The sequence below is a fragment of the Neolamprologus brichardi genome, chromosome 5 (genome assembly GCF_056152115.1).
Source record: "Neolamprologus brichardi isolate AB-2024 chromosome 5, ASM5615211v1, whole genome shotgun sequence".
Taxonomy (NCBI): domain Eukaryota; kingdom Metazoa; phylum Chordata; class Actinopteri; order Cichliformes; family Cichlidae; genus Neolamprologus; species Neolamprologus brichardi.
In genome coordinates, this window is record NC_142108.1 from 10,100,882 (window position 1) to 10,120,710 (window position 19,829).

At 39.5% G+C, this 19,829-nt stretch overlaps 2 protein-coding genes across 2 annotated transcripts; both read right to left on the minus strand.

The window, feature by feature from the left end:
- Positions 1–5,046: 5,046 nt before the first annotated feature.
- On the minus strand, positions 5,047–6,930 carry cytl1 (cytokine like 1). The gene is made up of 4 exons (XM_006784519.3): positions 6,604–6,930; positions 6,486–6,530; positions 5,970–6,116; positions 5,047–5,871 (listed from the first exon to the last, which is right to left on the minus strand). Exons 1-4 carry the CDS (start codon positions 6,748–6,750, stop codon positions 5,770–5,772), a joined length of 441 nt encoding a protein of 146 aa, XP_006784582.1. The 5' UTR covers positions 6,751–6,930; the 3' UTR covers positions 5,047–5,769.
- A 498-nt stretch (positions 6,931–7,428) lies between these two features.
- evc2 (EvC ciliary complex subunit 2) lies at positions 7,429–19,675 on the minus strand. The gene is made up of 23 exons (XM_006784518.2): positions 19,162–19,675; positions 18,406–18,478; positions 17,952–18,133; positions 17,770–17,826; positions 17,482–17,668; positions 17,284–17,384; positions 17,090–17,155; positions 16,811–16,945; positions 16,483–16,622; positions 15,977–16,301; positions 15,296–15,535; positions 14,967–15,142; positions 14,578–14,737; positions 14,281–14,457; positions 13,879–14,177; positions 13,417–13,591; positions 12,472–12,615; positions 12,028–12,255; positions 11,648–11,880; positions 11,461–11,548; positions 11,159–11,334; positions 8,200–8,301; positions 7,429–7,959 (listed from the first exon to the last, which is right to left on the minus strand). The coding sequence occupies exons 1-23, from the start codon at positions 19,384–19,386 to the stop codon at positions 7,566–7,568; spliced, it is 4,083 nt and encodes a 1,360-aa protein (XP_006784581.2). The 5' UTR covers positions 19,387–19,675; the 3' UTR covers positions 7,429–7,565.
- Positions 19,676–19,829: the final 154 nt, after the last annotated feature.

Below are 19,829 nucleotides of genomic sequence, written 5' to 3' on the forward strand. Positions count from 1 at the left end.
GCAAATATCACTTGCTGATAAGTTCTTACATTTTGAAAACACTTTCTCTCTCCTGCCCTGTTTTTTTTTTAAACCTATTTCCCCATTAGAGTGAAGCTAACAAACATATAGCTTTTAATCAACCCACGAATAAAGGCCACAGCAACAGTGCGAAACCCTTCAGTGAAAACTAAAAGATTAGGACAATATTAATGTTAGAAAGCTCGTAAAAGATGACTATTCAAACCAAATTTGCGGGAATTTATGGGAATATAGGGAATTTACAAAAGAGAATATTTTCTTAAAAAGTTCAATAATCTCTCAGTAGTAGTTTGGCATATATGACGGTGGGCGTATGCGCTCACAGGATCAGATTTTATATCAGTTTCATTTAAATATATTTATTTTAAACCAATAGTTTATCAATTAGTCTCCACTGTCATCTGTTTGTCAAATATATATATGGTATTACAAATGTTGCATGCAGAATATGTAGATTATTGGATTACTGTCCTTCTCGCGCTTACGTGGACGGTAAGGCCCACCGGAGGGGCAGTACCGTTTTGGCTCCGTTACGTGTCACACAGGCCCTCGATGACCTGTGCCCGTGACCTGACTTTGCATGTGGCTCAGGTCGTTAACCACGGGGACAACAAAGAGGCCATCAGGAGTGGAACTGTTAAATGATTCGTTTACAACCACGTTTGTTGAACTGCATCGGTGCCCTGCTGACCCGAGCGAGCGGGCTCATAATCTGAACTGTGCGTTTAAAAGGTGCCTTTACTGCAGGCGTGGGAGAAACGTGGCTCTGCAGTATGAGAGTTTTGAATCGCCATGCAGCCCGAACACTTACTACACAGCCACATTTGCCAAACAGCGTAATTATTGTAACTATCGCGTTGAGTGCGCCAGTCATCTAGTGGAAAACAAAGGGGAAACATTTTCTTATGGGCTCTAATGAGGCAGCGTTTTCTTTTAAAGTGCAATAAAAGCGCTAAATGTGATGGAAAATTGCCTGAAAACCCCGTAAACCAAACGAAATCACAAAGTGCATCAGAGATCCTTTCATGTAAATAAGTTTATGATCTGTCATTTATAAGGACATTTATTTCAGCAAGGCAGACAATGATTTCTGTCACCCTTCGGCAAAGTTATGCTTTTATTGTGCAGCATTTAACATTTTTTGGTGCAGTGTCACAGGACATAAAATTGTTTAATAACTTGGCCTCATGTGGTTTAAATGATCTGTTCTCGTTTGCCTTAAAAGAAGGTGGATTCTGAGGCCCTAGAATGATGATTAATAAGCTCAGCAATTAATCTTTATTAGCGCACTGCAGGCGGATTTCTCAACGAGCCGTTTGCTGTTAACTTTTTCGTCTCTGCAGGGTAGGTTAATTAACTGTGAAGAGTTCAGACCTGATGATTCAGAATGCAGAAAATTGGTCAAATAAAATGCTTATGCAACATGATCCAAACTATAAAATATATAAATGTACGAGTCATTTATATATTTATTAAAAAGAGACTGAGTATTTTCGTTAAACCTCGGCCCAATATTTATGATGCACAGTATTCTAGCATTTTTCAATATTTTTTTGCTTATATATATATATATATATATATATATGTATATATACATATATATATATATATATATATATATATATATATATATATATATATATATATATATATATATATATATATATATATATATATATATATGCACTGAACTTCAAATGGTCCAGCTGTATTATACTTGTGACAGAGTTTAACCGGAGTTGGGTTAAGTGGATAAAGACAGGACAAAGACACACTGTGGAATAGAGCCAGAGATTAATAATAAAAAATAATTAAATTCAGAGAGGTGTATAAACACATAGTGAGTGACTGAGTGACTGAAGAAGAAACATTTAATGCAACATAGGAATCCCCCAGCAGCCTACACCTATTGCAGTGCAACTAAGGGTGTATTCAGGGTCACCAACCCTATCAATATACCTTATCAAATAGGAAAGTTTTAAGCCTAATCTTAAACGCGGAAACAGAAGAAGAAGAGGGGCCTGAAATCTGAAGGCTCTGTCTCTCATTCTACTTTTAAATACTCTAGGAACCACAAGTAAACCTGCAGTCTGAGAGTGAAGAACTCTAATGGGGTGATGTGGTACTCTGATGTCATTAAGATACAATGAGACTGATTATTAAAGAACTTGTATTTGAGTAGCAGGATTTTAATTTCAATTCTAGATTTAACAGGGAGCCAATGAAGGGAAGCCAATAGCCATAGGAGTAATATGCTCTATTTCCTGTCAGCACTCTTACTGCAGCATTTTAGATTAACTGAAGGGTTTTCAGGGAGTTTTTAGTCCAGCCTATGGAAGTAATAAATGCTGCACTGAACTAGTTTTTCAGCGACACTCTAAAATAATTTTATAGATATTGCGCAAATGGAAGAAAGCAGTCCTAGATATTTGTTCAAAATGTGCATTTAAGGACATGTCCTCATCAAAAAGGACTCTAAGATTCCTAACAGTGTTACTGGAGGCCATAGTAATGCCATCCAGAGTAAGCATTTGGCTAGAAACTGCATTTCTAAGATTTTCAGGGCCTCAGTTTTATCTTAATTTAAAAGCAGAAAATTTGAGGTCATCCAGGTCTTCATGTCTTTAAAACATTACTGTAGTTAACTAATTGGTGTGTGTTATCTGGCTTCATGGACAAATAAAGTTGGGTGTCATCTGCATAGTTACTACTGATACTGCCTAAGGGAAGCATGTATAATGTAAACAGAACTGGTCCTCACACAGAACCCTGTGGAATTCCACAATTAACCTTAGTGTGTGAAGAGGACTCTCCGTTTACATGAACAAACTGGAGTCTACTAAATAGATATGATTCAGACCGCTGCAGCACAGTACCTTTAATATCTACAGCATGTTCTAATCACAGTAATAAAATGTTATTGTCAACAGTAGTGAACGCTGCACTGAAATCTACCAGGACAAGCACAGAGATGAGTCCACTGTCAGAGGCTGAAAGAAGATCACTTGTAACCTTCACTAAAGCTCTGAAACCAGATTGAAACTCTTCAAATAAACAATTCCACCGCATAAGTTCAGTTAGCTGTTTTACAACTACTCTTTCAAGAATTTTTGAAATAAAAGCAAGGATGGAAAATGACTTATAATTACCTAAGACGGATAGGTCAAGTGATGGCTTCTGAACAAAATGAGTCAGAGGGTGATGATTGCTTAAAAAAATACTGTAATTGAAAGATAAACAGCGTAAGACCCTTTAAAAGTGTTTTTTCTAGTATTACTTTCATTCAAAGGGTAGGTTTAAAATACACTTCTGTTGCAGATGTACAACATGTAGAATGATATAAGATGTAGAATTATAGGTCAATCAGCACCACCTTGTGACAGATCAGAGCACTGTCAAAATTCTTCTAACGCTGAGACTTGACTATGAAACAAATGAGAACTACCTATCAAGGATAAATCCAGTATCTGAATATTAAAATCAAAGTCCCTCCAAGTCTTAATGAATAGGTTGACACTGTTAGGGGAATCTTTATAATGAGAGGTTGACTTTCTTGCCAAACTCTAAAGGAGACACCTTTCTAAAGAAGTTGAAGAAATGGGTCGCCTTTATGTAAGCTGAGGAGGAAGCTACCTTTTTGTAAGAATGCAGTGCAATGCAGTATCTCACCTGCTCTGTTTTTCTTGTTATAAATTGCTGAATAAAAAGTAAAGAAAAAAAAGAAAAGAAAAAAAGAGAGAGACAACACAGTCTAGATGTACTTATGACCAGCTGTTTTAGAGCTCAACAATACACTGAACACATTATCTCAGTCTGTAATGTTTAAAAATGAAAATCTAACAACAAGCTGGGGTGGCACATCAGGCATCAGTAAACTTGGGACAAATTTAAAACATAATACTTTACACTTGCAACATCAGATACATCAATTACTCTAAAAAATAAACAAAAAAGCAAAGCTAGATCAGAATTTCAGACTACTTTGGAATAGTATTGATGTATTGATGTCAAATGGAAAATTGAAGAGATAAATAATTGACTAGAGTTTTCAACTGGTTTCTTTCGTGAAGCATGTTGCTATTTTGGCCATTCTTTCTATGACTTGACAGTGAAAGAAAAGAGCAACTTTGTCATGTAAAAATAATTAAGCCTCTTGTCTTTTGTCAAAAAATTTAAATGAGAATGTCTAATAGGTAATGCTGTACCTTACAGGTAATTTCAAGCACTCCGTTTTATTTTTACACTGACATGAATGGAAACCAAGGACAAAATACCATGACCTCATCCAAAATGACTCATAAAGCAGATCTATTTATAATTGTTTGAATGACATCCAAGCAGTAATATAGGGTGCTGAGAAAAGTGCTGTATACATAAAAAGCAAAATTTCAGTGTGTGTGTGAAAACAGTTTCACACTTTGAAAAATGTATGTGAAAAGAGGACAACGTTTTCTTGTATATTTTAGCTTTGGAAGGTGGACAAATCCCAGAATTCTTTACTGTCTGTCTGTATAAATTAACAAAAGTAGAAAATCTTCTGTAGGTTGGTTGTGTGGTTTCGGCAACAGAGGGCAGCAAAGGCCACAACTCACATCTGGGAAGAACAGCTTTGAAAATCCTAGATTTCAGCATAAAGGCAGCTGCACAGTTATTTGTCCAAGCAACCTTGTGTGGCCAAAATGCCAAAATTAAATAAAAAGTCATTGTGTCTGTGGATTTCTTTCAGTCACAGTTAATGGGTCACATTTCAAAACTCATCTGCCGCTTACTGAAGAGACAAATGACACAGTGGTAACTCAATACAGAACAACAACAAAAAACAAAAAGCTTTCTAATTAAGTGAAATTAATCAATAAGAGCTGAATGAAAAATAAGTTACGAGTATGAATAATGTTTTCAGGGAGGGCTCCTCTGCTGACTCACCCTCCAGTTCTTTTCTTTTTGTTTTTATAATCCCTTCTTTCCAAAAACAACTGGCAGACATTTTTTTAATAACTCTGAAGAACAAATCAACAAGGGCATGAACTCTGACACATAAAGAGATGGTTTATTGCATATGTGGGTAATCATGGGTAAGTACTCATAAAAGGCAGTGAGTTTCTCTCTCTGACAGTGATACATCTATTATTTTACATTCAGTCTGCTTAAGGCCATTGATCCATGATATTCATTCAGCATGAGTACAAGCAGCAGAACTGACACAACTCTTTCAAACCCTATCAGAAGGAACATACTGTACAAGCATGGCTTAGATATCTATTTCTTGCATAACACTTTCCCCACCATGTTCAGGTCTTCAGATGTTTACAAAATACGTTACAGTGCTCCCTCAAATACATGTTTGTCAGGCTACAGGTTGCGACAACAACGATATATTTCTCTTAATGACACACGGAGCTTTGATCAGCCCTGGTAAGTAAGCAGCGGTTAAGGCTGGCTCCCTTGGTTTGTTATTTCAAGGTTTTCATCGGCATGGTTGGCATTCAGCAAATTTCCTGTGGAAAGTTCTGCACTCCTTGCTGGAATGTAGCCATGCATGTCCAATAACATGAGTGTGTACCCAACTGGGTACAGTGTGAAACAGCACTGCATGCACTACCAAAGCCGTATGATGTGTTTATGCTGCATCTGATACACTTTAGTATGTGGTGTTTATGGTGCATGTTCTACCATTCTATGTGTTGTTACTGTGGTATTTATATGAATGTAACAGCCCAGCGTATGCCCGGATATCTGTGTTTTTGTTGATCATCTGTCCTCTTGGAGCAGCTGAAGCCTGTCCTCTGCATAGTAAGGACTGGTGTTTCCAGTATCAATAGCCTGGCAGTCGTCTGTGAAAAACACCAAGTCCTGCCAAGAAACAAGAAACAAGAAACATGTGGTGTAGCTGCTCTACTTGAAGACATAAAAGCTCAAAAAGAAACCCACACACACTGCGGAGTGCTTACCCGATAACAGATTCTGGTGATGATGCTGTAAAGGTTCTGGATTTTGCGCTTCAGCAGAACCATTCTGGGTTTCTCTCTGCAGTACTGGTTGGGATGGTTCAACACCACGTAAAGAAAGTCACGGAGCTTGGTAGTGATGCAGGAGTTCTGGAGTCATGAAACAAGTATTTACATTCAATCTCCAAGAGAAATACTACCAGTTTTTTTTTTTTTTTTTTTAATTATTATTATTCTTTTCTTTCTTTCTTTCTTTTGCACAGCACAGCTGTCAAACTGCAAACATCTGCACATCAGGTCAAATCAAAGCTTAAGATTTTGTGCCTCGGGCATTCTCAATGCACATATCCAAACTGTACAAATTTGCCACAGGAAATATTTGTCGTGTGCCAGTTTAACAGAGTGGGCGACAGCTAAATTAGTCAGTTGATTTTGTATTAAATTGATACATTTAGCGCTTCATTTACTGGGAACTTATACAGTAAAAGAAAATGAACATTTAAAAAATTAACAACTTACATGCACGTCCAGGAAGATGGTAGGCAGAATCTCAGCACATGTTTTCTGCAACCCAGCAAACATGAGCGTTGAGTTAAATAACTGGTGGCATCAAGATGCCAAAAACGCTCTCTCTTACCGTGCGATGAGAGGTGTGTATTTTATCCAGCAGCGTCATGATTTCTTTGCTCAGGTCGAGAGCTCTGGAGTAGCAGGTCGGAGGTGTGCACTCCGACAGCCACACGAGGCTGGAGAGGCACAGGAGAGCTGCGAGTCCCAGCTTCATGTCGGATAACGCTCTGCAGACGGCGATACTCAGGACTGGACTGGTAGAGCCTGTCAAGTAGTACAGAGGAGGGCCGGCTGCTGTTTTAAGGATGGAGTAGAAGGAAAAAAACACGTAGGATGACGTGGAGGATCAGCACAGCTCACACAAAAAAAACCCAAAAAGACATTTGGGATCTTCTGCGTTGTGGAGAGCAAATCAGCCATGTCTAAATAGCAGCGGCGACTGATTTCTCCCTGCTGACAGTGGACGGACGGATTTTGCGGTGTTTTCTGTCCTACTGCTCGTCATTACGTAAAAGCAAGATATTAATGAGAGCTAAGACGAAAGTCAGCCACTTTGTACGTCAAATCATCTGACCTGCAGTCACGAAGTTCATTAGTAGAAATCACAGGTGTGAGCGTGTTTGGAAACTTTGTATCCGTTTGTCCAATCTAGGGTTTTTAACACAGATGTTTGAAAGTAGTAACTTTCTCATTAGCACACAGCTACAAGGTTTCACTTTGGCATGTTCCTTTCTCCTATTATTGATTAGTGAAGTTTTGCCTTTTGGGGAGATGTTTAGGACAAGGCCGCGACATAACAGTTTATTACTCAACCAGTCATTTCTGACCAGCTTATTAGCAATCTGAATTATTGAGAAGACAGTGAGAAATGACTGGAAACAACTTAAGCCAGCTGATTTTATTAAAAAATAAAACAAAGTCAGATCATATAAACACTTTGTGAAGTACCAGATATTTTTTTTTGGAGAATGATCATATATAAAATACCATCCTCATTAAAAAACAATAATACAAAAGACAAGACAAATTTCAAGGTAGGTTTGTTGGGGCCACTGAACCTTTCTTCAGATTGAGGAAATTCCTCTTCCTTTTTCTATTTGGGACATCTACACTGTTACATGATTCAGGTGGATCCCGGAAAACAAACAGCTTTTCCCCAGTTGCTGGGCTCCCCGGCGCACAGCAAGCAGAGGCTGAAGTCGTGTGTTCCTCTGCTTCCTTTACTGTGTCCACAAATTCTTCTCTTCCACTGTCGCTCTGCTGCTCTTTAACAGGCAGCCCAGATTTATAAACCGGCTGCTGTGCTTTGCTACAGATGTTCTTTCCCTTCTCCTTAGTCAGCAGCGGTGCAGTATCCCCTTGAAGCACAAGACCGGACCTGGGGAGCAGTTTTTCCATCAGACTTTGCCTCTTTTCCTGGAGTCTGTGAGATTTGGAGGACAAAGGAGCTTTTGTTAGCAGGACTAGAGTGTTAACGCGCTTACCTCATGCGTGTGGTCACCGCAGCCAAACCATGCAATCCGACAGGCACATTTCACTTCAATTTAAGGATCTGACAGTAATATCTGGTGACCACTAAACTACAAATTAGCCTTGGCTGTGGTGTAACATGAAGTCTTTATATGGTGGTTGGTAGAAGAACAAAGAAATGTGTTTAACTCACCCCTCTTTATCCACAGCACAACTTGGAATATTCAGCATATTTTTATGCACCACATCTTCTCTCAGTTTGACAGGAAGAACTCTGTTCAGCTCCTCAGCACACCTAAACAAAAAGTCACCAACAGAATACAAAACTGTCAGCTACTTTACAAAGTCTGCAGACAACTGGTTTAATAAAACAATTCCTAACTATTCACACACTGTAATAATTCATTAGTTTTGTGATCTCACATTTAGAGAAAAATGATTAAATATCTTATCTCCTTCGTAGTAGGGTACAACATGTTAAGCTGGGCAGTTTAATGAATAAATCCAGATAAGTCTAACTGAAAAAACCTTTAGGAGAATTACTATATTTTTAAGATTGCCTTCAAAACACAGAGTCGGTCTTAAGTAGGCAGTCTTTATTTCGACAGTAAACAGTGCAAGTCTTCTGGTTTCTCTGTACTTGTGACACTTCATGGACAATATCTGTCAAAATGCAAATGAGTCATCAACAGGGTTTTGTAATGGGGGGACTATATGTGTTACATTAGCTATGCAGCGAGCAGATGGCATGGACAGAACCTCTGAACACCTACCTATGGATTTAATACAGCATGCTATGTAAAATCCATGTGGGGCTCAAATAATTCTCCTACACTGTAGGTATATTATGATGAATAAGGTGATTTTCAAGTTGCCAAAACTGCTGTTTCAACATGAAAGTTTAAAATCAACATGAACAGTGAAAAGCCAAGAAAACTCAAAACAGCCATTGAACCAAGCTGCCTCAGTATTTTGAGTTTTGTCAACAGTTGCTTTTTTGCAGTGTATTAAAGCAAACTGTGGTATTGGATAGAGGGAAATTTAAAGCCTGACCACTTTGGAGCAACCTGATTGCTTTATATTAGTGTCCAAATTAGCAAAGGACACTGACAAATCAAGGGAGACATTTGTCCTCAGAACAGCAGACATAACTACCAACTCTTCAACACAGGAGTTCACAGACTATATGTGTGTATAAATAATGTTCAAATATGAGTCAAAAGATCAGATTTCAGATCATTTTGGTACTGTGAATGATGTTAGTGTGAGCATATATTTCTAATATGGCTCTCAAGAACACAGCTTTGGCTTGGAGCACACAAGCCCCGCCTATCTGCCGTGTTTATGAGGGGCAGCCAATGGAAAGAGCTCTGGCTTCTTGGATGATGGACTTAAAGGGAGAAGAGCTGAAAGGGCTTCTTCCAGACAGAAAAGCAGCACTAAAGGCCCAGTAAGAATTATTTTGAACTGTAAATCACACAAAGCTACTGTAGCACAGTCCAGCGAATAAAATAGGGAGCTAAAATGAATATAATAGTCACTGTTAAAATTAAACAATACTATATACATGAATCCTCTTTTCAATAAAACTAAAACAGCTGTTAAGAATTGGTGAACTCCATTCTCCAAACAAAAAGCAGAAACAAAAGAACTAATGAAAAGAAAAACACATGTCTTGCATATTGTTCCAAACTTTTCACTCCCTTGTCCTTTGGCCAGAAGCTCAGATCCCAAGCAGGAGGCATCATTCATCAGTAAAATAATCCAGACTCAGCGGGGTGCAGACAAAACTGTTCCAGTGCACCAGGACAAGAGGGGAAATTAAATGATGAGTAAAATCATTTATCTCTCCATCTTGGCTCAGGGAAAACAGCTTTTGTCATTTACATTTAAGACAATACGCAGAGATGGTTGTGTTTCAACTGGCTGCTGGGAAAACACAGTTTTGTTTCTTCTCAAATAAGAGACTTCAAATATATTTTCTTAAAAAACTGAACTTGAACTGTTGAGACTGGCTATGTACTAGCAGAAAGAAAAAAAGAAAAACAAAACATTATCATTTCCTTAGCAAGACTAGACCAACTTGTTGTTGCATGTAGGTTATGTATGCTGGAGACCCAACTTAAAACTGAGGATTTTAAATGATGAGAAGTAATTTCATCTAACTTCATTTAACTTCATTAAATCACTCAGCTAAACAAAGAACAAACAATCTTTAGAGTTTCAGTAAAAGAGCATGACACACATTAAATACTGCACAGCTATAATAGATTAAGCCAAGAGTCAAACTAATAGCATTATGCTCCAATATGTCAAATTTAAATTTCCTCAAAGAACTTCACCATCTAATGTTATTGCCCTGATAAAAAATGTATACATTTTATTGCTCAATCAAGATTAGTGGCTGCACTTGATATACTGTTGCTTTCTTGTGAGTCACCTACTCCATTGGCCCTGGTGTTGGACTGAACCAGTGTCCCAGCCTCATGTGTGAATCAGACTGAATCTGTAATTTACTCACCTGCTTAAGAGAGCCCCCGGGCTCTTAGGATGTACTCATTATAGGTATCCTACAAAGCCTGAGCACGTTTGACCTCCAAAGTCCAGCTGTGTGCAGTGATTGCTGTGTACAGTGCCTGATAACGGTTAAGTGCAGCATGGCCTGATGCAGTATACCCATAGTGTGATCACTAACCATGCCCAGGCACAGAACTGCAACAAGTCAGTGAAGGATGACTTCATGAAAAATCGTATAAAGTAAAGAATAAATCTATAAGGCTGGTGGAAAGACACCATTTCCAAAATCAATGAAAACACAAAAGTTCTTTCATTGTGTTTTCTGCTGCGTTTGGCTATGTTCTTAGCATATGTATTAATTTCAGTCATTAAAGATTGCAATTTTGTTGTCAACCATTTCTACCTGCTCATTTACATTACTTCCCTTTTCCCTAGCAAACTGTAGTGGTTATGTTATTCTGTTCAGATGTTCCTTCAGGAAAAAAAAGTTGATTATCTCTTTGACAGAACTCTATTTACTGTTACAATATAATAAGATTCACTCTCATAAGTCAAAGCACTGAACACTGTTGACAGATGACGTATGAACCTCCAGATTCTTATAAAAGGATAGAAACTCAGAACCTGGTTCTTACCCTGGGTGTTCCTGTTCTGCAGACCCTGAGGGAGGGTGCTGCTTGGGGCACAGGGCATCACTGATTGAAAGGAGTTCACTTTCAGGCAGGGTTGGGAGAAGGAGACGTAGGGCCTCCAGGAGAACCTCGGTAGACACATGACACCGCTTGACCAGCTGAGATGCAAAGTCCAGATCCTGTAACGAAGAGCAGTGCAGAGTATTTGTTAGCCCACATTTTGTCTGAACTAACTGGTACAAAGTTTTGATTGCTTTTATTACACATATTATCCAAACACTTATCATGGAAAAAAAAACTGAGACCTGGTCACAGTTTGCATACAGTCTCTTGAGCTCCATTTGTTCTTTTAAATCTTCCATGCTTTGACTCTTGGCAGTCATTAAGTGAAACCTGAAAACATCACAGTTTCCACATTGTGAAATGGAATGGCTTACATCAACACCCCCAAAATCCTCATTGCTCTCTAAATAATGCTGAATAACAGCTTACCTCTCAGCCATCAGTGAAGTAACCTGCTCACGCTTATAAAGTGCATCCTGAAGGATGGCCCCCATCCTGCAATCTGTCTGCAACTGAAACACGGTTTCTTGCTCACAGTTCTCATCTCCCACACCAGAGTCCTCCTGATGTGTTTTACTTGACTTTATAGTGGGCTGAGACATTTGCAGGCTGTCCAAGTTTGTTCTTTCCTCCTGAAGCTGTTGCTCTGCTTCCTCTAGGCCCTGTGGCAAAAGTCAAAGTGACCTTCAAATAGCCATGTCTCAGAAGAAACCCAATAATTAAAGATAAAAATAAAAAATTTCACAGAATGAAAATTTATAGGCTTCAGGAGAGAAGCAGCTACCGCACACAAGTCAGATACTACCTACCAAGCAGTGGCTTTGTATACTCTGAGCCATGTCTTGTCTCTCCAAATGCTTCCTTTCTTTGAGCTGTTGAACAAGCAGGCTATGGAGAGTCAGCATTGCTCTGCAGGTCTCCAAAACTTTGGTTCGCCTCTCAGCCTTCTGGTAATGGATGATAGCCATTTGCACAGCCAGGCTGTCTGCCTGAGAGTGCAGATCATCTTCTCTCTCATGCGTCATCTCCTCCAACACCTGCCATATTGAGAACGGATGATTTTCAGTCTTCTGGTATAAACTCAAAACCTACTGATGCACAATTTTGATGTTAAACTCAAACTGTCTTCAAGACTTATGGTTTTCTTTGCTCTGTGAATTTCCTGGATCACTTTAACATGCTGTAAAAATACAGGATGATAATAAATAAACTTAAAAATCAATTATCATCAAGGTTTTAGGAAACAGCTATACCTTGCTCATTATACTGCTCTCCATCTCCTTCTCCCTCTCATATAGTTGAATCCTATCCTTAAGCTTTTTCTGGAAAAGTTGCAGGTCGGATGTGTCTGCTTTCTGTCTGGCCTCACTGGTTTTCCCCTTGGATTGTGTATTCATCTGCAAAAAGCCACAGTATCCGGAAGGTGGTTGGGAAAGAACTCCAAGCTCAATGTCATGACGTGATCAGAAATGAAGCCACTCTGTGGATCCCCTTTGTATTTTCTCAATAACAATGTACACTCATCCAGCAGCCACACAATTGAGGATTACAGCAGTGTGGTTTTCCACTGGCCGTTTTCTCTTATTCATATGAGAAAACATTAAAAGCATCATTATCTCTAGTTGTAGCTTAATGGGGGTCAGTTTCTTACTTTGAGTTACCTTAAGAATATTATAAAGAGATTCAAAAACAAGAAGATATTAATGCATACTGAATAAACATGGAAAAAATTTTCCCATGGGAAAAATGCAATGAACTGACTCAAAAGAACTTATCAATACCAGAATGCATAAAGGCCTGGTGATGAAAACGAGACGAGTGCTTGCTTTACCACCACATTAAATGCCTCCATAAAACGATGCATGCTTTGATCAGCGTTTCCCAGGGAAATTTAATTCAGAGCATTGCCTGCAGTTGAAAAACTGCAGTGCAAAGAAGCTAAATTGTTTAGCCATACTACTTTAGCTAATGCCTTTTAAAAGAAGTGGGGGAAAAATCTATGACGGCATTGTTGATTTAGTTTAGTGAATAAGGCAGGAAAAAGCCCCCCACCCAATCCATCCACTTTCCAATTCAGGGTAGCACAAACTTTTTTTCAAACTATGAAATGAATGACAATCAGTACAATATGCAATTCTATACAGCAACATTTTAAAAGCATTTCAAATGAACTGAGTAACATGTGATTATATACGCACCATCTGTTTCTCGCTCTCCTTCCTCCAAGCTGCCAGAGCACACAGAAGTTTAGTTCTGGCGACAGCGTGTGGCATCACCAGACAGCGATCTATCACAGAGAGACATTTCTGAAACTCCAGTTTCATCTTTAGCCTGTCATCTTCAGACAGAGTTAGCTGGGACAAACACAAACACCTATGATAGAAAGGAAAAGAGAAAAGTGACAGGTGAACCAGCTTGACTCTTCTAAACTTACTGGGTACCATTATCCAATGTATATATTATTTATAAAAGATAAAAAGTTCATGGAAGTAAACAGTGTGTGGCATCTGCTACCATTACAGCTGCTTTAAGAATTCCCACCTGCTATCATCCTAAACTTGTGGAACCAGTTTGTTGTTTCTTTCTTTGATTTTCCATCTTCTACTGGGACCGCATACACAATCTTTAGTTTCTGAAATCAGTAAAATTGCCTCACTGACCTGAAGAAATCTTTGCAGCGTGTCCTAAGTGCCTTCTGCTCCTGTAGCTCTTTCTCCATGTCTTCCTTCAGAGCCTCCCTGGTGGAGCTGAGGATACGCAAGGCCGCCTTGCCTTCCTGGTGCAGTCTTTCCTGACCCACCAGGAGAGCACTCGCTCCCTGTCCTGATCCTTGCCCTGGTTCCATCTGCAGTGGAAAGTCTTGCTCTCCTGGAGGCAAGAGGGCTGATACAGCCTGAGCTGCAGAAGGCTGGATGGCTTTGATGTCTGCTATGGCACCCTGGATCACACGCATGGTGACCTAAAGAACAGGTATGAGATCAACCTCACTTCATATTTGTGCAACTTCATGTCTCACATGAGAAAATTGACACGCAAAGTGATGTGAAGTCTGAGTGTGGCACCTTGCGGATGTCTGCAGCAGCTTCCTCATCCAGGTTGTTGATAAGCTCTGCTAGCTCCAAGCTGTGAGCTGTCAGTAAATTCTGCCAACAGTGCAGATGCTGTCCTACCTCTATCCCTCCCTCCAGACCCTTGCACATGTTCGACAGGTCCTTCTGTCTTTGTTTGTGGACCGTCACCTGGACAAGGCAAACAAAAGGATTTCATTTTTCAAATGGAAACACCTTGCAAAACAGATATTTTTGACATCAGTTACAATGAATAAATGCAGAGACCTGTGTATATCCACTTCTGCTCACCATGTCAGATATGAGCTCCCTCCTCTTCTTAATCAGTCCGCAATGCATGGCTCTCCTCTCCTGCTTCAGTGCCTCATCCAGTCTCTGTCTCAGCATCACCAGCTCTTTCTGAGCCTTCTCCTGCAGGTGGTCGACCTGCACTGCAGGCAGTTTGCTCCCTCTGGTGGAGAAGGGAGCAGAGTACCACAGTGAAACAACTCTAGCATAGTGTACTTGTATTTGTAGATATCAACAAGATTTTTAAAAACACTAGAGCATTTATGTCCCTGAACTTTTAGATACTGCATATTTTGTTTTGTATATATCACATGATTACCAGACATGTTTCAGTTATTTTTTTTATTAAGACGCAGGAACATTTGTGTTTTTTTTTTTAAATTGGCACCAACCCCCTGATGTAAGTGAACCAGCTGTCCAAGTTGCTGGAGGTGCTGGAGAAAGTGTCAGAAATCAGGCTGTTAAGGCTGTGGAGGCTGTGCACCAGAAACTTCCTCTGTGCGCTGCGTTCAGCTAGCACATAGCGCAGATTGGCAAGGACTACATCCAGCACCTCCTCTAGCTGATCCTGGATAAAAACAAACAAAAACAAAACAACAACTCTTTGTGTTTCATGTTAATGTTTCACCACAAGTGTAGATGTATGTATATCACATCATTTTTCTTTAAACAGGCATGCCAATTAAATGATAACCCAACTCAAAAGGCTCTGACTGTTCACCTGACAAGTAAAGTATTTGTGCTGAAGATTCTTGGCTGTGCTCTTCTCCAACTCTCCCATCCTGGTGGCCTCCTCCAGTTCCTCTGAGAAAATCTTGTGCAGCTCCACCCGTCGCCACTCAATGATCTGCCTCTGGAGCTTTGCTGAGGCCTCTTCATGACGAACCAATAAGATGCGTTGAAGCTGACTCTGGCTCAACTTGTGCAGCTTCTCCAGGATGACACTACACTGAAGAAGTTCCTGAGATTTCAAGATTTCAAAATTAATCTTAAAAGGTGTAAAAGTGAAATCTTTCTTCTAACACATGTTTATATTTATTTTACTCATAGAAACCTTCATATTCCAAAATAGCTGTTGTACTTGCGGTGCCTCTGCCATAGTGGTTTAACGATTACATTTCAGTCAGCCCTTGATGGCTGGGGTCCCCCATCACAGCAGGTAGCTCTACATGTTTAAGTTGGCAGTTTTATGGCAGATGCCCTACACCCTACTACACTACAGAGCTATACGAGCTGCCAGTGTGACTGAACTGTTAAAAACAAAACTAGTATACACACCTTGATTCAGAACAGATTTCTTCCTTTGTCCAATTTCATAAACACTGACCTAGTAGTTTTTGTGTAATCCCAAAATGCTAACATCCTTGGCAGAGTTAACAATGCAAAAACAGATTGTTACTACCTGTTGATCTGCATGTTGACACAGAAGCTCAGCCTGGGCCTTCTCAGCAGCCTCTCTGCAGTGCTCTGCTTCCATTTCTTCCCGAGTCTCCAGGTTACACTGACCAGCCAAGGCAACCATGCGAGCCCCTCGCTCCTCCTTGAGCCGTCCCTCCATGCCTAGCAGCTGCCCGTGAAGCACACTAAGCAGCCTCTCCTGGGCTTGAGCACTGGCCTGGCCCTGAAATTGAAGTCTGGCAAGCAAGGAGGACATCACGTCCTTGTAAATCTGAATCCGGATGGCTTCCAGGTTATTGGTGGCATGTAGCAGTGAAGACATTTCAAGACTAAAGAGATAAAACACACAATAAACAGAATAAGGTGGTATGTTGCAGGTATTGATTTTGACATAATGTAGAAAAAGGAACAACTTTACAGTAACACAATTAACGCTTCATTTTTGTACTAATTGTTTTTTGGTATTGTTCCATTAGTGGAAATTAAGTCATGCTGGGCTGATCTACTCACTTTTCCAAAGCCCTGTACATGTTCTGTGGATCCTCCAGAACCATGGTGTCCACAATCTTGTCTTCAAATGTTGCCTCATCCTTGACTGTCTCACTCAAGTTGGAGTCTGCAAACTCAGGGTCTGAATCACTTCTGTTTCTCTGAAGCAAAAGAAACACCATACGGCAGAATGAAGATGAAGAACAAAACAAAAGAACATATACAGACATTACTATGCAAATAAAATATATTGCAATAAGCATTAAGCATTGTTATAGCAACTGCATTTAAATTGTTCATGGTCAATATTACACTTTATCATTAGGTTTAAGAGATGAACTTGTGATACCCTTTTTTGAAGAAGATTCAGTCTAGTTCTGAGTCCTATCACATTTATGGCCAGAAACCCCAGCAGCAGCAGCACCATGGTGACAAACAACCCAGCAACAAATCCAGCAAAATGAACACCGTGGTTAGGATAGATCTAAAAGAGAGACATATATGTCACACTTACAATTAAGTCCCTTTTATGAACGCAATAAATATAACACTGAAGAAATGACAACAATAAACAACTTGTGCTGTCATGTAGATCTTGTTACAAATTAAGGCGCTGCCCCAAACTTACTCTGTCTGTGGAATTCATCCTCAGCGTTAGATTAGCCCTTAATGGGCCAAACATGCTGACATCATTCTGTGGAACCAAGAAAGAAATAAACAACCAGGCTAACAGGGCTGGAAATGACCTTATTATCCTGCAAATTAGGATCTAGAAAGCTTTGGTTTGACAGTGTTGCCAATTAGGAAGATTGAAAAAAGTACCTGTGAGGCATTAGAGAAGGTGAGAAAAGCTGGAAGGTCAAGGACTTCGCTCTTTTGACTCCTTACGTGAGCAGTATAATTGAGAACCATTTGAGATCCAGCTAAGTGAGCAAAATAAACATATCAACTGCCGAAGCAGCACGCAGAGATAGTCTGGCTAAAAATAATCTTCTTAAACATCCTCATTCCCAAACATACCCAACAACGACTCAATGGCAAATGTCTGGTAGCCTCTTTCCACAACCCGGCCTTCAGATTTTAGAGGTACTAATCCTGAAATCGAGTCCCGGATAGCCACCTGAGATAGGTTGGTGCCACCCACAGGGCCCACGTTGCGAACCAGCAGAAAGAACGTCAACTGAGGGGGATCAGTGTCAAGCTTCACCTTGGTTACATGATTGAAAAATAAATTTATATCAGGTTAATTGGTTCATTAAATGTGCATTTATCAAAGGGTTTTAAATTCTTTCAATATTGTTGATGTACCTGTGCACACTTGTGAAATTTTACTCCAAATGCAGCTGGAGGCACCACACTCTGAACCTGCAGGATTATAAAAAAGAAAAAAAAAAACCAAAACAATATATATTTAGTTTCTTCCAACACAATAATCTTTTCCTTTGATTTTTTTTTCGGAATAGTTTAGTAATAATCATGTAGAAACATACCTGAGGCAGCGAGTGGCCCAGGTTATATCTGGTGAGGGTGCTTCTGCTGTTCCTGAGGTGCAAGCCATTTGATACATAGAGAAATGAAGAGTAAAAAGAGTGACCCCACGGACCAGCAGGAGCTGAAGAAGCGAGAGGGCCCCTTCCGAAAAATGCTTTAGCCTCACCAATTTCCACTGTACCTGTCAGGTAAATGTGTATACATGGTGCTTGAACAGCTTGAAAAAAGCAGCTACAAAAGCTGAAAGAGAGCCTGTATATCACACATTCCCCAAGCAAAACGATTACAGCGTTCATTATGGAAATTTACACTCAAATGAACAACACAAGTGGGCAAAAAAGCACAATCAAACATTATTTTTCACATCATGGAGTAATGTACAGTTGAATCAGCATATTATTTCATTATTTTGAAAGTTATTTTCTGTGTTATTGGCTTAGAAAAAGCACAAACCATCCTTTCTAAGTAATGGGTCTGCTGATTGTCCGCCTGGGTCATATTGTATTGAATCCATACTGGCAAGGATCTGATGGGATAAGAGCATTAAGAGGTACACATGTATTATATTAAATATGTAATTATGTTATGGCCAGCAGTTATGGTCAGAGGTTTACATGCACTCATCACGATAGTGATTGTCATGGTAATTTTGAATTATTTATTTTCACCGCTCTTTTTAAAGGGTGGAATATTTGCATACATATTTAATGATTTGGTAGAATTCTCCTTTTCAGATCTTCACTGAGTTCCTTGGACTTTCCCATTGTTCTGAGCACTGATCAATCCATGAGTGGTATCAAACAAATCCTTTTTGTGGTGTTAAAAAGAAACTAACAGTTGTAGTCAGTCATGATCACCAAGGAGAAGGATTAGAGAAAATCCAACATAAATTCAAACTTGTGCACATAGTTCTTGTTTTTTAGAGCCATTGAAGATGGAGCGGTACCATCATTCCACCAGTTCAAAGAAATCATTAAAAGCCCCCAAATTACCATGAAAGTCAAGCTCGTGATGAGTGGATGTAAACTTATGACTGCAACTGTAAAAACGAAAACAAAAAAACAACAACAAACAAACAAAAACAAGGGTTTGTTACGAAAGAACGGTTTATTTATTTAGATGATGTGAATCAATCTATTGGTTGCTAAATTTAATTTCTAGCTGACAGCTAAACAAATACCATTGACTTTTTACCACTGAGCAACTCACCCTATGTTTCACAGGGAAAGAAGATGTTGTGTGCCATGATGTACTCAGGGCAGTGCCGTTATAACAAGACTGGTTTCCAGTTGTGTCCTCCAAAACACCGGTGCGCCTTGTTACATCGGGACCGCAACGTGAATATAAAAAGGCTGGAGAAAAACACGATACTTCGATATTTAAGAAATATATACATATTGCGACCCTCTCCACGGTAAAGTGTACCCGAAGCATTCGTGACTTGGTGTGCTACCACCGAGGGAAGCCGCTAGCTAACTGTCTGCATTGTGTCTGCACTTCACTGTGCTGTGGCGACGAAAACATTTCTCTAGCTTTTCTTGAGAAACACCTAATGTAACAGCGTCTCCGATGCTCAAGAACGTCGTCCTTGAATTTTAACATATACGGAGAAACGGCATACGCCGTTTCAACGATTTATAGACCTAAACAAAGTCAAGCTTCATAATAACCGCTACTGCGGAAAAACGTCGGAAAACATCTCCAAAACTTGGGAAGAACTGTTTAACTCCAAGAAAGTCAAGAGGAACAAAGTACACTGGATAGTTTCCGGTCTGTGGTTTCAAAATAAAAGAAAATATCAGCCTAAAATCAAATACTTTTATAGCGCTAGAAAAAAACCTCATATGTTAAGAAACTCTAAGTTTGTTGGAAATCTT

Bases quoted from the DNA above. Each gene is read 5' to 3' on its own strand.
- cytl1 (XM_006784519.3), bottom strand. From the start codon at position 6,750: ATGAAGCTGGGACTCGCAGCTCTCCTGTGCCTCTCCAGCCTCGTGTGG. The intron at 6,531-6,603 runs GTAAGAGAGAGC...GCTGGGTTGCAG, and splicing joins TACACACCTCTCATCGCACG to AAAACATGTGCTGAGATTCT. The intron at 5,872-5,969 runs GTAAGCACTCCG...GTTTCTTGGCAG, and splicing joins TCACCAGAATCTGTTATCGG to GACTTGGTGTTTTTCACAGA.
- evc2 (XM_006784518.2), bottom strand. From the start codon at position 19,386: ATGCTTCGGGTACACTTTACCGTGGAGAGGGTCGCAATATGTATATAT. The intron at 14,458-14,577 runs GTGAGCAGAAGT...TGCCTTGTCCAG, and splicing joins GGGAGCTCATATCTGACATG to GTGACGGTCCACAAACAAAG. The intron at 14,178-14,280 runs GTGCCACACTCA...CCTGTTCTTTAG, and splicing joins CTGCTGCAGACATCCGCAAG to GTCACCATGCGTGTGATCCA.